At 35.8% G+C, this 14,940-nt stretch overlaps 1 protein-coding gene across 6 annotated transcripts in view; it reads left to right on the top strand.

Moving 5' to 3' along the window:
* Positions 1 to 14,940, top strand: part of ZRANB3 (zinc finger RANBP2-type containing 3) — a 279,275-nt gene that overhangs the window by 190,032 nt on the left and 74,303 nt on the right. For 4 of the 6 annotated variants that reach the window (XM_039874536.1, XM_039874537.1, XM_039874538.1 and 1 more), the window contains exons 19-21: positions 511 to 913; positions 3,580 to 3,711; positions 5,648 to 5,734. In XM_039874536.1, the coding sequence (XP_039730470.1) occupies positions 511 to 913; positions 3,580 to 3,711; positions 5,648 to 5,734 (622 nt within the window). Of the gene's footprint in view, positions 1 to 510; positions 914 to 3,579; positions 3,712 to 5,647; positions 6,927 to 14,940 lie in introns of those variants that run through there. The other 2 variants (XM_039874535.1, XM_039874539.1) reach the window with 2 other exon arrangements.

The following is a 14,940-nucleotide window of genomic DNA, read 5'->3' as shown; positions in this document are numbered from 1 at the left end:
ACTGTTAGCTACTTGGCTCTGTCACTTTATGGGTGTGACTTTATTTCCTGTAGGCCAGCAGAGCCTGGAAGACAGTGTTCACGAAAGCCTTAGAAGGGGCCTCCCTGTCCTAACGAGCTGTGTGACCCAACTCATTTAGGGACATTACTTGGAGTTTCACATTAACCTGTTCTTTCCCAGCTTTTAGAAGAAGTTAGAAGAAGCATTTGCTAACTTCTCCAGATGTTCCAGAGTCTGATTGTTTAACCTGAAGATATCTAAATGCCCAAGAGAGGCAGCATATTTATACTCAAAATAATTTTTGTAAACACCGTTCTTTCGTCTATTTGGCATGGAGTATAGAGTGCTGACTATAGCTATTTCATTTTCACATTGAATCACAGAATCTGTGGGTCCTATGTTTAGTGTTTATCAATAAAGAAATTTTGAAGACCTTTATATGAAGTAATGACTCTTTAGACCAGTGTGAGTGTTCATTAGTTACCTATTCAATATTCTGTTTAATTCCAGAAAGTTTTTTGAAGATGGAGCCTGTGTCCCATTTCTAAATCCCTGTATAGCTCAAGCTGATCTCACTGTGAAACCTTCTGCATCCAAAGGCTATTTGCAAGCCGTGAATAATGAAGGAAATCCACTTTGCCTTCACTGTCAGCAGCCCACCTGCCAAACTAAGCAAGAATGTAAAGTGAATGCTTGGAATTCACGGTTTTGCTCTCTAAAATGTCAGGAGGAGTTTTGGATTCGTTCTAATAACAGTTACTTGCGAGCCAAAGTATTTGAAATTGAACATGGTGTGTGTCAGCTATGTAATATGAATGCTCAAGAACTCTTTTTACGTCTGAGAGATGCTCCTAAAAGTCAACGGAAGAATCTTCTGGATGTTACCTGGACTTCAAAGCTCCCTTTAGAACAGGTAAATTATAATCGTATGACAGATAGAAGGCAGCATCGTACTGAGTGATTAATATTGATTCACTTTCCTTTTTTAACTTTTTAATGTGGGAATTGTTGAATATATACACAAAAGTGAGAGAATAATGAACCTATCCACCCATCACCCAACTTTAAGTTATCAACATTTTGACTTCATTTTCAATTCTTTGTTTGCTCTTGGAATTATTTTAAAGCAAATTCTAGACAGCATTTCATTTCTTCCTTGAATTCTTTTATTATGTATCTCACAGATACCCCACCCTCTTTCTTTCTGTCTCTGAAATATAATCACATACCCCAATACCCATTATCACATCCAACACAATTATAATTTCTTAATTATAATAAGTCCATGTTTGGCTTCCCAGACTGTCTCGAAAACATCTTTTTGAAGTTCCTTTGTTCAAAGTAGGATTAAAATATGACCGATATACTACTTTAATTATTATGTCTCTTACGCTCCCTTTAATCTATATCACTCCATCCCTTTTTTTATACCATTGATTGTTGAAGAAACTAGATAATTTGCGTGTAGGATTTCCCGCTTTCTGGATTTGTCTGCGTGTATCCTCATGATGTTATCTGACATGTTTCTCTATACCCCTGATTTCTACAGTAATGGTGATAAAATATAGAGGCTTAATTAGATTCTGATTAAATTATTTGGGAAAGAGATCTTAACAGATGACACATGCTTCTAGAAGTACCTGTGGTCTGATTGTTCCACTTTTCATGATGTTAATATTGAATGACCAGGGACAAGCAGACAACCAACCCCCAAAATATAGTTCATTACAATGAGAAGGAAACATATATATTCATTGTAAAATGTAATTTTAGCAGAGCAGTTTGATAGAATGTTATTCCTAGGACACTATCATCATTATTCACTTTGATTTCCAAAACACAGTTGGATTTTTAATGTTGTGATCTAATCAGTTTTAAATTTTAAACTAGAGCAAAATGTGTAATTTTATAGTGTGCTTAATTTTTAAAAATCGCTCCTGAGCCACTACCTGCCCAGTAAAATAGCAATAAATTCCTCCCAGTTAGTCAAATTATATATTTTAATTTACCTAGTATTGCTGAATTATGACAGAATTAATTAACAAGCATTTCTGCAAAGATGAAATAGCATGACTTTGAGAACTAGGGAAATACACTATTTCCTTAATGATATCCAGAGTTCCTGAAATATCTTTTGGTCTAATTGGTGAGGGACATATTGTGCCCATCCCAGGGGTGTCAGCCAGACTCCATTTATTGTCCCCTGCCTCACTGTGGAGGCTTCCAGAAGACACACAATGAAGGGACTCAAAGGCCTCTTGAAAGCAGCCTGTCCAGGAATGCAGAAGTAACACAGTATAGACCTAAAACAGAAGTGCTCAGAGGATAAGGAGCAGCACAGAGCTCAGGTTTGGGAGGACCAGTCAGAGAGGGAGTTACTCTTTCAAGAGATGAATTTAAGATATTGAAGACTTGCCCCTCCCCTGCCCCACTCCGCCCGTGATTTGCCAGAGAATCACTAAGAAGAATAAAAAACACCTTCTGGATCATAGAGCCTCTTAGACAGAGACTGACTATTCGAGCAAGAGAATTGGTTACAAAAGGGAGAACCAAAATGGTTTTTTTTTCCTTAGGATGCACAAGACTTGATGCACAAGATTCCCATTTGTAGTTGCTTCTAGCAGTATCCGTCACAGCTGGACAAAGTCTTCTGTTCCAGCTTGCTGCCACCTGGGGCTCTTCTCAGGCCGGGCACCGTTGACCAGGTCCCTTCACAGGTCTGACAGGTTTCCTTGAAACTACATTAGAAGAACCATGGCACAGCCTCCCAAGGCTGGCAGCTGTGAAGTAGATTGTAATTTCTTCCTTGTCTGAGACCAAGGAAATAAAAACAGCCTTCACACTCACCTTTGTGATATTTAAACAACCGCACTGCTATGCTGCGAGCTGGTTTTACCACCTTAGATAAAATGTTAAAATACAGCCTGTTTTAATATAGGTCATCATTGGTTAAATATTAAGTGTGTATATATATATATATATATAGACTGGCCTAAATCATGCCTGCTTTAAATGGACATCTGTTTATTCAAAATATGCAAGTTGTAGAGATTTGTTTTAGAAATTTTATACCAGTCCCTGTAACTTGGGAGGTTTCCAGAGGAATAGCTTGAAAGTTCCAGGTGATAGCTATTAATATTAAACTGTCATTGGTACGGTAACAAATGCATTGAGGTCAACAATTAAAGGTTGTTCAAGTCAGTAATATTCAGAAGTTTAAAATTTCTAATCTGTTATTCTTTTTCTCTCAGTTTTGTTTTAGTGACTATATAAACGAGCTCAAAAGTGCAGAAGCAACTGATTTTTCCCAATTTGTCAGGAGTCTTGGTTATTTTATTCTTGCTTGTAATTTTTTCAAAATGGGTTAGGTAAGGGAAGCAAAACTTTTTCAGAAACACATTTTATTGCTTTCAAACTGCTAACCTAGAGGCTTTTTTCTATTCATAAAAAAAAGCTATAAAAAGCCATCCTAATGTATTTTCCCCTATGATTTTGCTGTATGAACATGACTGCACAATGCAAAACCACCTGTTCCTACGGTGTATGTTTAGAAGTGCTGATCTTGTGTTCTTGTTGCAGCTTAATGAAATGATAAGAAACCCGGCGGAAGGGCATTTCTGGCAGGTGGACCACATCAAGCCAGTGTTCAGTGGAGGAGGGCAGTGCTTCCTGGACAACCTGCAGACTCTCTGCACAGTCTGTCACAGAGAGGTCAGTGAAGCTCTCAGACACATTTGACTCCATTCTGGGACATCGATTGCAAATTGTGCATACAGGTGTGGAAGATTTTGCGGGTGAATCTGCATCCGTGGTCTGGGATCCAAAATGCATTTTATTCCTTTCATCACCTAACACTTGAGTTTCCTCTTGAGGCCTCTGTGAGTTCTCAGTCACAGATGGAAGAGAAGCTGCTTCTCTTCTAATTCATTCTAGGACCAGGAAATTGTCATCACCACCTAAAAGGAAATGACTACAGCATACAATTTGCATAGTTTTGAAGAGACCCATACCACCAAACTAGAAGTTTGGTGAATTGAGGCAGTGACATATGTTTGTATTTGCAGCTAAGGACATCCTGAAATATCTTAAGAATATTATGAAATTATTTCTAAGACCAACTCAGTTCAACATGCAAACATTGCACTCCTGGCCAAAGTATGAAACCTATTAACCTGGGCACATTTTTGAGCAATTACCTATTGCTTAAAATGAGAAGGAAAAAATGGCATAGTATGAATGGCATAGAAAAAATGGCATAGGATGAATTTTAAATAGGCAATCCAGCAAAAAGTAGTTGGATCTACCTATTGAGATAATCTTAGAAAGAAGCATATATTCAATAGGCAACTTTTTTTCACTTATCGGCACATTTTTGGCACAATTTAAGCATTTCTACATTCCCATGATAAGCATTCACAATGTGAGTAAATCTCTCCTGTAGTTATCTAGCCATTCTCATCCTGATGAATGTTGAACTTGTTTACTTTTTTTTTGTTCTCATACATTGTGTCACCAAGCACACAATTTTATATACAAACTGTTTTTTATGTTTTAAGCTTGTTCCTTCAGAGAGATTCTCAGATGTAAAATATCACCGAGTCAACCGAGGCTGTACACATTTATCTCCAAGCTGTTTTCCAAAGGACTATACTCCGTTATGCTCCTCCAACTCCACCCATAACCGAGAGAGCGCCCACTTAACCTCACTAATTAGGGCAGATGTGGCGGGAGAACAGCCCCACCATGATTTTTACTAACGACTTTGGTGTTTTTAAAAATGCTAATCAATTATATTTACACTTTGAGATCTGTTGAGATCCTTCGCCAGTGTTCATAGTATATGAGCATTTTCTTAACCTCCTTTTGTTATTTTAGATTCCTCAATTTCTTCACAGATGTAATTTTTACATAACTGGGATTACATCATATAGGCAGGGTTTTTGTTTGTTTTCAGTTTTAACCCTCTTTGCTTTCCCCACCCCTCCACCTGGATCACTTCAAACATACATGGACTCCAGTTGGGGAAAAAAGTCATCTGATTTCTCAGCAATGCAAATTATTAGCACATACAAGACCTATAATAGAATTAAGATATAGCAAAAGAAAATGCTGCCCCTTCTGTAATCACTTTTTCAGATTCTCATGAAAAAATTTATTTTTGGGAATAGCAGAAGAATCCAATTCTGTTCTAATTCATTTTGTTTTTCTACATTGGTTTGGCTGTTGAGTTTGGAATGGCCTGTGAGCCCAGAGAATAGGAATTGGGTGGGCCTTGCATGCACCGCAGTGTCGGAAATCCTAAGATGCCTTACAAGCTCTCACTTGGATGAGAAGAATCATGGCCTCCTCTAGTCCCCAAATGAGAGATTCACAAATCTCAGTGGAAAGCCAACCGCCCAAAGCCGTGTTTTCTCCTCAGCATCTGCTCCTAAGTGAACCTAGGACCTCAGGGCACTTAGCAGAACTACTTGGGTCCTCTGCTTGTAGTTTGGTAACTCTCCTAATGGCAGAGCACTGGTACGTGCATGCAGTAATAGCATAGATTTTTTCCAGACTAACTGAATATAAAGAGTTTTTGACTTCCTGTCTGTGGCCAGTACTTTTTTCCTAATGTGTGTACATATGCATATTTTTTTTCAACTTTTAGAGAACTGCCAGACAAGCCAAGGAAAGAAGCGAGGTGCGAAGACAATCTCTAGCATCAAAACATGGATCTGACATCACACGATTTTTGGTAAAGAAATGAAATATAAAACATTTTGAATGGATGACAAAGGGTTTACATGTGGAAGAATTTAACACAGATTTTTTTTCACATTTAATATTTTGAGTAAAAAATTTTAGAACAAAAAAAATCACGAATTCAACTTTTTAATAGTAAATGCTTTTAGTGTTCAGTGCCTTAAAGAACTTAACAGAGACAGATACAGTACTAAATATTTCTGTGATCTTGATTTCATGCAGACTCTCAATTATGTTTCAGTAAAGTTTCGTTAAGCTTTCATTTCCCGCTACTATACCTTAATCATGGCATTATACATAGATTGTATTTGAAAAATATATTCTCAATTACTTGAAAAATGCTGCTGGATTAGAATTGGTTTGGATTACTGTGTGTATAAATGGAACCTTGCAAAACCATTAGGAAAATTTCAGAAGCAAATCATTGTTTAAGGATACGGGGCCAAGTGTGACCAGCCTGCCTAGTATCCAAGAGGGACTTTTGTTCACTAAATGCCTCCAAAACGGGCTTGGGCTACACATTTTGGGTGTTTTCTGTTTCATTTCTTAGCCAGTTGTCTTTATTGAAATGAAGTTTTAAAAATAAGCTAGTCAGAACTATGGTGTTTGTAGACAATTCAGGGGTTCTGGGTAAAGTAACTGTTTAAAAATTGAAAACATAAAATATAAAATCCCACTTAAACTTCTATTTTTAGTTTGTTTGCATGCATAAAACTAGACTTACTGTCAAAGCACCCTTTGTCTCCTGGTTATCATTTTCTGTTTTTAAAATCCTGTCTTATTAAGTTTAGTCCTAGTACCTCTTTTAAAAGGAGTGATGATGATAAAACACTTTATATTAAAGCATGAACAGATGGAGATATATGTTAAAAAAATCAAAATGTAATTGATATAAAAAAGTAAAAAGGTGATGATGAAACAAAACCAGAGCTTAATCCTATAGTATGTCAGAATCATGAAATCAAAGAATCAGGACTACACAAAATACAGGTCAAGGAAGAATTACGTTCACAAAAGACCTATTTGTAAATACTGTATGGATGTAAACCTTATTAGTCTAAGCACTTTCCACTGTTAATTAGTAGCCAGCGTTTTATAACATAGAGGGCTTGTTTTTAGAAAGATTAAATACTCACGAACATTTCTTCCAGAGTTTTTATTAAATTTATATCTATTTCATTGTATGAGATCAAATAGACTTGTTTATTTTACAAATTAGGTTGAGCTTTCTTTGGCCTTTTATCTGCTCTGCTGGTCAGGCTCTTTGCAGTTTTCTGCCTCATTGCCAGGGTAACCTAGGATTCCTCACGGTTGAGAGCTGAGAAGCCTGCACACTGCTTTTCCTCCAGCATGGAGTGTTTGCAAGTGAGACTTTGGTCTAAGTAGGTCAGGTTTGAGTGGCAATTTTTTCTTTAGATCAAATTAAGGTGGTAATTTTAGAGAGAATCTTCTCAGATATAAGCACTGTATGATGATTTGAGGTGAAGTGACCCATGAAGGTGGTCTCTCTTTGCCAGATTTCGAAATTCCTATCAGTTCAAAACACTGTACATGCATACAAAAGAATAAAAGACTTATAAATAAATTTCACAAGGATGTGAAAGATCTGTACACTGAAACAAGACTTTAATGAAAGAAATTGAAGAAAGCACAAATGAATAAAAAGATATTTCGTGTTCATAGATCTGAAGAATATTGTTAAAATATCCATACTATCCAAGGAAATCTACAGATTTAATGCAATCCTTATCAAAATTCCAATGGCATTTTTCATTGAAATAGAAAAAAAAAAAATTCTTGAAGTTTCTGTGGAACCACAAAAGACCCCCAAAGAGCCAAAGCAATCTTAAAAAAAGAACAACAAACTTGGAGAACTTATGCTCCCTGATTTCAAAGTGTATTACAGAGCTATAGTAATCAAAACATTATGGTACCAGCATAAAAAATTACACGTAGATCAATGGAACCGAATAGCAAGCCCAGAAGTAAACCCATGCATATATATTCAACTAACTTTCGACAAAGGAGCCAGGAATACACAATGGTGAAAGGATAATCTCTTCAATAAACTTGGTGCTGGGAAAACTAGATAACCACATGCAAAAGAATGAAACTGGACCCCTTTTACACCATGTACGCAAATCAATTCAAAACGAATTAAAGACTTATATGTAAGACCTAAAAGCATAAGACTTATATGTAAGACCTGAAAGCATAAAACGGTTAGAAGAAAACATAGGAATAAAGCTCCTTGATGTGGGTCTTGGCTATGATTTTTTTTGGATCTTACACCAAAAGGAGAGGTAACAAAGGCAAAAATAAACAAGTGGGACTATATCAAAGTGAAAAGCTTCTGCACAGCAAAGGAAACCATCAACAAAATGAAAAGACAATCTACACAATGGGAGAAGGTATTTGTAAACCACATATCCAGTAAGAGGTTAATATCAATACAGATAAGGAACTCCTACAACTCAATAGCAAAAAGAAAAAAGAAAAAAAAAAAACATTTAAAAAATGGCCAAAGGACCTGAATAGACATTTTTCCAAAGAAGACGTACAAATGGCCAACATCACTAATCTTCAGGGAAATTCAAATCAAAACCACAATGAGATATCACCTCATACCTTTTATAATAACTATTATTAAAAAGATGAGATAACAAATGCTGGTGAGGATGTGAAGAAAAGGAAACTTTTATGCACTGTTGGTGGAAATGTAAATTGGTGTAGCCACTATGGAAAATAGTATGGTGGTTCCTCAAGAAATTAAAAATAGAACTGTGTGATCCAGCAATCCCACTTCTGGGTATATGCCATTATCTCAAAGAGGTATCTCTACTCCCATGTTCATTACAACATTATTACAATACTCAAGGTATGGAAACAACCTAAGTGTCCGTCGACAGATGAATGGATAAAGAAAATGTAGTAGATGTTTACAGTGGAGTATTTTTCAGCTTTATAAAAGAAGGAAATTGTCATTTGTAACAACGTGAACCTGGAGAGCATTATGCTAAGTGAAATAAGCCAGACAAAGAAAGATAAATTCACTTAAATATAGAATCTTTTTTTTAATGTTGAACTCATAAAAACAAAGTAGAAAAGTAGTTACCAAAGACTGTGAGGTAGGGGAATAGGGAGAGTTTAATAAGAAGAGTACGCAAACTTTCAGTTACAAGATGAATAATATCTGAGAATCTAATGTACAACATGGTGACTATAGTTGATAACGCTGTATTGTATAATTGAAATTTACTAAGAGAGTAGAATGTACATGTTCTCACCCGCCCGCCCGCCCCCACCAAAAGAAGATATATATGTGAGGTGATGAATGTGTCGATTAACTAGACGGTGGTCATTCTTTCAGTGTATCGAATCATCACATTGTACTCTTTACATATCTTAAAATTTTGTCATTTATACCTCAGTATAACCGGGTTTGGGGTTTGGGGGGACACTGTAAGGAACAACAAGCACTTGCCACACAGGACCTTGACTGACCCAACCCCATCCCTTCCTTCCCCATCTTGGCACTTTGTGTCCTGCCTTTCCCCCGATTTTATCTACTTCAGTTGTGGGGCACACTGAGGTAAAGCATTCTGGGACTGAAAATAAAAGTAGAGATCGATCTAATGTCAAAGACCTCAGAAAGTAAATACTGCAGGGACATTTTAGGGAGGCTGTTCTTTTCATCCTCACAATCTGAACAAGAAGCTGCCCTCTATGGGCTGCAAATGGAAAATTCCAACAGAGGGCACGTAAAGTGGCAGGGCAAGCAGAGACCTCTATGTGCAGGAAGAAGTGCAGAGTGCCCCCCAGGGGAAAAAATAGCTGCCAACAAACAAGAGATGGAGATAAAGTGAAAAACCAAGAGGATTAGGCTGGTATGAAGGAGGGCCCAGTTCTGCAAAGGCTGAGAGAAGTTACAAGATGCAGTTTAGGCTTAGAAAAGAAAAGACTCTGATCTAGGGAATAACTGGAAATTGATGTCTGTGGAATGAACCAGTTTACAATTTGAGAGCTGTGGGAATGTGCCTGTGCAGAGGAATGGGGTTAAGCCCATCAGTGAGGCAGTGCCCTCACTCCAGCTTGGCGAGTTCAGCTGGCTTGAGTGCTGCCTGCTGCGGGTGGTTAGTCCTGAGCAGGATGGCTCACGCACCCAAACCATACTGGTGTCTGGCTGTCCTTCCTTCCTGTTCACCATCGCTGAGTGACATTGATCTCCAGACACTCTCTAATAACTGATAAAGTTGCTTTTAGTAGCCCCAGAGCTTTGGAGATCTCATCTGGAATGTCTAAAGAAACTCACTCTCAGCATTAATCACAGCCTCAGGTACGTTTCTTGGGGAGTTTTCCTGTGACAAATCGATATCTTTCTACATTTTCTGAACTGTTGATGGGAAAAGCAGTCTCTGCCCACATGCCTTACTAATCTACAGTTCCTTGAGTGAAACATTTAAAATATAATTTCTTTGGAAATGAAACCATGAACCACTTTAAATTATATGTCTAAGAAGTCAACATTCTTGAGCTCTTCAGAGTAAAACAGAAAAGTTGTGTTTACTTAAGGGATACAGAACCATGGATATCAAACATCAAAAACCTGTTGTGGAAATAATGTCTCATTTTCTTTTGCATATTAACTTGTCTCTCATTCCACCTTTTATTTTTTTAAACTGGAAAACTGTGAGCTTCTATTCAATGCACAGATTTATTTGAATATCCAATCCCCAGAAAAATGGCCCATCTTTTCTTGTCAGTTGCTCTATATTAGTAAGGGTGTTTTGCCGCTCTCACTGTGTTTCTATTTATTACCAAGAAACACCACTAATATCGAAATGTGTCCTGGATTCTGACTACTGCCTCTCTACTTCAACAGCTTCTCTACCAGCTCTCTGAAATTACTTTATCTCATTAGTAGATACTAGTTTTTTGGTTTTTTTTTGTTTTTTTTAGAAACTGGCCTATGGAACACCTTAAAAATATTGTTAATTATTCTGCATTTCCTAAAGTGTTCATATTTAATAATTTCTCTGTTCTAATACATCTGCTTTCCCTACAGAGTTCATCATTATGTTACAGAAACCCCAGACATCTGTATCTATGTGATAGCTAAGGTTTTTTTAAGAAAGATTCTGACATAGTTTTGACTTAACTTATAAAAAGAGCTTAAAAAAAAAAACAAAACACGCTCTGGTACCTGACTCTAGCAAGTTCTCAGCACATATAATTTACATATACAGTTTAGGTAGCCGCATACACACAACCCAATCTTGGTTGTAATGCCAGATTGCTACACTTTGCCTTTAGAGCCACCTGTACAATCCTGCAAAATGTTTTACTCACTTTCCACACAACATTCCTCTTCAGAAATATGTCTTAACTTATGCTTCAGTTTTCATCAAATGAATATTTAAAAAGACATGAAATGTTGCTATGCTGTTCTGTTGCTGTTGTGTTGAAAGCTACAATTGGGAAGTTTCAGGAGGATATTATTATTCCTTCTCTCAGCTTTGGGTTTAGTTTGTTCTTTTCTAGCTCCTTAAAGTGTAAAGTTAGGTTGTTGATTGATAAATTTCTTCCTTTTTAAAAATTTTTTACATTTATTTTTCAATCAGACTTGACATACAATATTATATGAGTTTCAGGTGTACAACATAGTGACTATACAGTTAAATACTGTACAAAGCGATCACCATAATAAGTCTAGTACCCATCTGACACCACACGGTTATTACAGTACTGCTGACTATATCCCTTCTGTTGTACCTTACATCTCAGTGACTATTTTTATAACTGGCAATTTGTACTTCTTAAGCCCTTTCACCTTTTTCGCCCATCCCCCTAACCCATCCACCAAGTAGCCATTAGTTTGTTTTCTGTATTTTTGAGTTTATTTGGTTTGTTCATTTATTTTGTTTCAGATTCTACATATATGTGAAATCATGCAGTATTTGACTTTCTCAGACTTATTTCACTTAGCATAATAACCTCCATCCATGTTGTCACAAATGGCAACATTTCATTCCTTTTCATGGGTAATATGTACCACATCTTTAACCATTTGTCTATCAGTGGACACTTAAGTTGCTACCATATGTTGGCTATTGTAAATAAAGCTGCAATGAATATAGGGGTGCATATATCTTTTCAAATTAGTGTTTTCAGTTTCTTCAGATAAATACCCAAAACTTAAAATTGCTGGGTTATATGGCAGTTCTATTTTTAATTTTTTGAGGAAGCTCTAAACTGTTTTTCGTAGTGGCCGCACCAATTTACAATCCCAACAAAAGTGCACGAGGGTTCCCTTTTCTCCACATCCTTGCCAACATTTCTTGTTTGTTGATTTTGCTAATAGCCATTCTGACAGGTATGAGGTGATAGCTCATTGTGGTTTTAATTTGCATTTCCCTAATGATTAGTGCTTTTGACCAACTTTTCATGTGTCTGTTGGCCATCTGTATGTCCTCTTTGGAGAAATGTTTATTCAGGTCCTCTGCCCATTTTTTAATCAGATTGATTGGGTTTTTTTTATGTTGAGCTGTATGAGTTCTTCATATATTTTGAATATTAATCCTTTATCAGATATTTCATTTGCAAATATCATCTCCCATTCAGTTGGCTGCCTTTTTGTTTTGTTGAGGGTTTCCTTTGTGGTGCAAAAGCTTTTTAGTTTGATGTAGTCCTATTTGATATTTTTGCTTTTGTTGTCTTTGTCCTAGAAGACATATCCAAAAAAATATTGCTAAGATCAATGTCAAATCGTTTATTGCCTATGTTTTCTTCTAGGCGTTTTATGATATCAGGTCTTACGTTTAAATCTTTAATCCATTTTGAGTTTATTTTTGTATGTGGCTTAATAAAGTGGTCCAGTTTTCCCAACACCACTTATTGAAGAGACTGTCACTTCCCCATGATATATTTTTGCCTCCTTTGTAGTAAATTAATTTATCATATCAGTGTGAGTTTACTTCTGGGCTCTTTATTCTGTTTCATTAATCTATATGTCCCTTTTAGTGCCAGTACTATACTGCTTTTATTATTATAGCTTTGTAGTAGAGTTTGAAATCAGGGAGCATGGTATCTCCAACTTTGTTATTTCTCAAGATTGCTTTGGCTATTTGGAGTCTTTTGTGGTTCCATATATATTTTAGGATTGTGTTGGTTCTGAGAACAATGCCAATTAGTATTTTGATGGGGATTGCGCTGAATCTGTAGATTGTTTTGGGTAGTGTCAATATTTTAATGAAATTAATCCTTCCAACCATGAACACAGTATATCATTCCATTTATTTGTGTCCTTTTTAATTTCTTTCTTATAGTTTTCTGAGTACAGGTCTTTTACCTTCTTAAATATTTTCCAAGGTATCTCATTCTCTTGATGCAATGGTAAAGGGAACTGTTTCTTAATTTCTTTCTGATCATTTGTTATTACTGTATAGACTTACAACAGATATCTTTATATTGATTTTGTATTCTGCAAATTTACTGAATGCATTTATTCTAATAGGTTTTTGGTGGAGTCTTAAAGTTTTATATATATAGTACTGTCTTAAAGTTTTATATATATAGTACTGTGTCACTTGCAAATAATGACAACTTTACTTCTTCCTTTCCCATTTGGATGACTTTTCTTTTTTTGTCTAATTGCTGTGACTAGGACTTCCAATACTATGTTTAATAAAAGTGCTGAGAGCAGCATTCTTGTCTTGTTCCTGATCTTAGAGAAAAGCTTTCAGCTTTTCACCATTGAGTATGATGTTGGCTATGGGTTTTTCATATATAGCCTTCATTATGGTGAGGTATGTTCCCTCTATACCTTCTTTGTTGACATCTTTTTAATTATAAAAGGATATAGAATTTTGTCAAATCCTTTTTTTGTATCTTTGGAGATGATCACATGATTTTTATACTTGGTTTTGTTCACATGATATATCACATTGATTGATTTGCAGATATTGAACCATCCTTGCATCCCTGGAATAAACCCCACTTGATCATGATGCGTAATCTTTTTTTTTTTTTTTTTTTCTAATATATTCTTGAGAATCTCTGAATCTATGTCCATCGTGGATATTGGCCTATAATTTTCCTTTTTCTTATAGTGTCTTTGTCTTGTTTTGATATCAGGATAATGCTGGCTTCATAGAATGAGTTTGGAAGCATTCCTTTCTCTCCAGCTTTTTTAGAATAGTTTGAGAAGGATATGTATTCTTTTCTAAATATTCAGTAATATTCACCTGTGAAGCCATCTGGTCCTGGCTTTAGTTTGTTGGGAGTTTTTTGATTACTGCTTCGATTTCATTGCTAGTAATTGGTCTATTCAGATTTTCTGTTTCTTTTTGGTTCAGTCTTGGAAGGTTGTATGTTTCTAGAAATCCATCCTTTTCTTCCAGGTTGGCCAGTTTGTGGGCATATAATTGTTCATAGTATTCTTTAATAATTCTTTTTCAGTTGTAACTTCTCTTTCATTTCTGAATTTATTTGGGCTCTCTTTTTTCATAATGAATTTGGCTAAAGGCTTGTCAATTTTGTTTATCTTTTCAAAGAACCGTCTCTTAGTTTCATTGGTCTTTTCTATATATATTTTTTTAGTTTCCATTTCATTTATTTCCACTTTCATGTTTATTATTTCCTTCCTTCTATTTACTTTGGGTTATTTGTTCTTTTTCTAGTTCCATTCTAGTTCTAGTTTCTAGTAAATATTGTTTATGTGGGATTTTTCTTGTTTCTTGAGGGAGGCCTGTATAGCTATGAACTTCCCTCTTAGAAGTGCTTTTTCCGCATGCCATAGATTTTTGAAATTTGTGTTTCTATTTTCATTTGTCTCAAGGTAGTTTTTGATTTCCTGTTTGATTTCCTTTTTGATCTGTTGGTTTGTTTAGTAGCATGTTGTTAAGCCTTCACATGTTTGTGTTTTTCCTAGTTTTTTTCTTGTAGTTAATTTCTGGTTTGTACTATTGTGATCAGAAAAGCTATTTGACATGATTTCAGTCTTTTTGAATTTATTGAGACTTCTGTTGTAGCCTGATATGTTGTCTGTCCACACTGAGATATCCACATATCCACATCGAGAATGTTCTATGTGCACTTGAAAAAAAAAAATGTGTATTCTGAAGTTTTTGGATAAAATGTTTTGTAAATATCTATTAAGTATATCTGATCTAATATGACATTTAAAGTCATTGTTTCCTT

Source organism: Pteropus medius, unplaced genomic scaffold, assembly GCF_902729225.1.
Source record: "Pteropus medius unplaced genomic scaffold, Ma_sr-lr_union100, whole genome shotgun sequence".
NCBI lineage: Eukaryota > Metazoa > Chordata > Mammalia > Chiroptera > Pteropodidae > Pteropus > Pteropus medius.
Note: the sequence above shows the minus strand (reverse complement) of the source record. Positions and strands in the feature narration are given on the sequence as shown.